The 2,361-nt window shown below is 33.1% G+C and overlaps 1 protein-coding gene across 1 annotated transcript; it reads left to right on the top strand.

Annotated features, from left to right (window-relative positions):
- The first annotated feature begins 1,082 nt into the window (after positions 1-1,082).
- On the top strand, positions 1,083-2,119 carry LOC112716635 (10 kDa chaperonin, mitochondrial). Its single transcript, XM_025768588.3, has 3 exons — positions 1,083-1,530; positions 1,620-1,759; positions 1,850-2,119. The coding sequence occupies exons 1-3, from the start codon at positions 1,426-1,428 to the stop codon at positions 1,896-1,898; spliced, it is 294 nt and encodes a 97-aa protein (XP_025624373.1). The 5' UTR covers positions 1,083-1,425; the 3' UTR covers positions 1,899-2,119.
- Positions 2,120-2,361: the final 242 nt, after the last annotated feature.

Here is a 2,361-nt window from a genome sequence, read left to right on the forward strand (position 1 = left end):
AAACGAGAAAAAAAATCCCACTACAATTAGCAAGAACCTTCAAAAAAATAAAAAAAATTAGGACTAGTATTAATAAGTGGCAGCCATTTCTTCAAGATTGTTCTGCTCTTCTTTCCAAACACTTTCCTCATTTTTTAGGCTCAGAATTTTGTTTCTCCTTCTTCGAATAATAATTTTCATATGGTGTTTCTATCCCTGTCTCTATTCCAATTAGCTCTTGATTTCTGAAGCCACAGTCTCTTTTTCTCTCTTTAACACTATGATGTTTGATGGAAAATGAGAGGAAAGAAAATAGATAGAAAAAAATGAGAAAAAAAGTGAATTTCTTTGTATGTTATTTGGATGAAGAGAAAATGAAAAGAAAGAAAATGAAAAAAAATTCTTTTGTTTGAATATAAAGAAAGTAAGAAGAGAAAAAATTATCATGAAGTAAAAAATTACTTTATTACCCTTACATATATTAATTTCACATAGAGAATGAGTTAAAAATTTTGCCTTTTATTTTTTTTTTGTTAGAAGAATAAATATGAAATTTTAACATTTTTTGGCCTTCTCTCTTCAGTTTTCTTCACAGCATTGAGAGGAAAAAAACTATATGGCCCCATGCCAACTTTTTGGTTTTTCACTCATTTTCTCCTTTGTTCCAAATAATGGAAAATGGGCTTTTCCACCCATTTTCTTCTCTTTCATTTTCTTTCTTTTTAAAATTGTTTAAACCAAACAATGTGTAAAAAAAAATCATGGATAGCATAACGGGCTTTTATTGGTGTTGGGATCACTGATCATAGGCTTTTATCTCTTTTGTTTTTGAACTTGAGGCTTTTATCTCTTATAACAAAACTTATTGGCGAGGTTTAAAAAATGGGCCTTGATGGAACTTGTCTACTTTTATTTGCTTGTCTATGTTTTTGCTTACTCATGTTGTGGTCTGGATCTCATTTGGGCTTATTTGGCATTTAACTAGGCCTAGTTTGATCTCTCATGGAAAAAAGTCCAGCCCAGTTTTCTTTTCCTTTTTTCGATTCCAAATTTGATATAATATGTAAACATATTAAGTGGCTAAAAACGTTATCTTTTAATATGTTACATCCGGATTAACCAAATAATAGATAAAACCTTTATATATGTATGTAAATGTGTAATATAATGCTTAGAATGGGAGATTATCCGATCTTACTTTTAGGAAAACCTTTTCAAATTAAAATACATAAACAACAAAATTATTCAATAAAATGAAACTTGAATTAAATATTAATTTTGTAGAGAAAGGGAAATAGAAGAGACGAGATGTAAAGAGAAGATTCTAGAACCCGTTGTATTAAACCCTCTGTAAAACCCTAACATGGGAAATAAAAACCTAAACTGAAGCGAACAAAGAACCTGAGATTCAGAATTCTCTAGAAGGCGAGAGAGAGAGAGAGAGAAATGGCGAAGCGGCTGGTTCCGTTGTTGAATCGGGTTCTGGTGGAGAAGATCGTTCCCCCATCGAAAACTAACGCCGGCATCTTGTTGCCGGAGAAATCCACCAAGGTTAGTAGTTGAATTTGAGTTCCTTGTTTTCCGTCATGGTTTATTGATGTGGCTAGTAACTAAATGGCATGTGTGTGTTACTTTCATAGCTGAATTCTGGAAAAGTAGTTGCGATTGGGCCTGGAATTCGTAGCAAGGAAGGGAATCTAATTCCGGTTTCTGTTAAAGAAGGCGACACTGTGCTTTTGCCTGAATACGGTGGAACTGAGGTCAACCTTGCTGATAAACAGTACGTAATTGTAATCGTAATGGTAATCGTAATCATTTGTTTACATGTACATGTTCAATCTTATATGATAATGGCGTTTGTTTTGTGTAGGTATCATCTTTACAGAGATGAAGACATATTGGGGACGCTGCATGATTGATTTGTACCAATTCTTGTTCTGCTTAATTTGACCTGTTTCTTTCTGTTATCATCATTTTTAATGTATGTTGTCTGCTGTTGGAACAAACCATTTTTCTGCAACAAATGGGGAAACTCTTTTTGAATGCATTGTGTTTGCTTGCTTAAGCATTTCCTTTCATTGTAACTCATATATTGGAATCAGACTTAATCAATTGGAAATGAAAATCATGGAGTTATATATATGGTGATTCAATGCATTATTCAATATTCCTCAAATCAAGTTCTGTAGTCCACTGTTGTATGTAGTCCGATTTCATTGGCTAATCCATCAACCAGAATTCTTGACCCAGTTAATGGGATCACTGGAGCTTCGTCTCATACAAATAGGTTGAGATTAGATCATACCCAATTGATTCTGAAGTGTGAGTAAGGAAGAATCGGGCATGTTGAATTCTATTATCATAGTATTGCTCATAGGATTT

Source organism: Arachis hypogaea, chromosome 10 (genome assembly GCF_003086295.3).
Source record: "Arachis hypogaea cultivar Tifrunner chromosome 10, arahy.Tifrunner.gnm2.J5K5, whole genome shotgun sequence".
Lineage (NCBI taxonomy): Eukaryota > Viridiplantae > Streptophyta > Magnoliopsida > Fabales > Fabaceae > Arachis > Arachis hypogaea.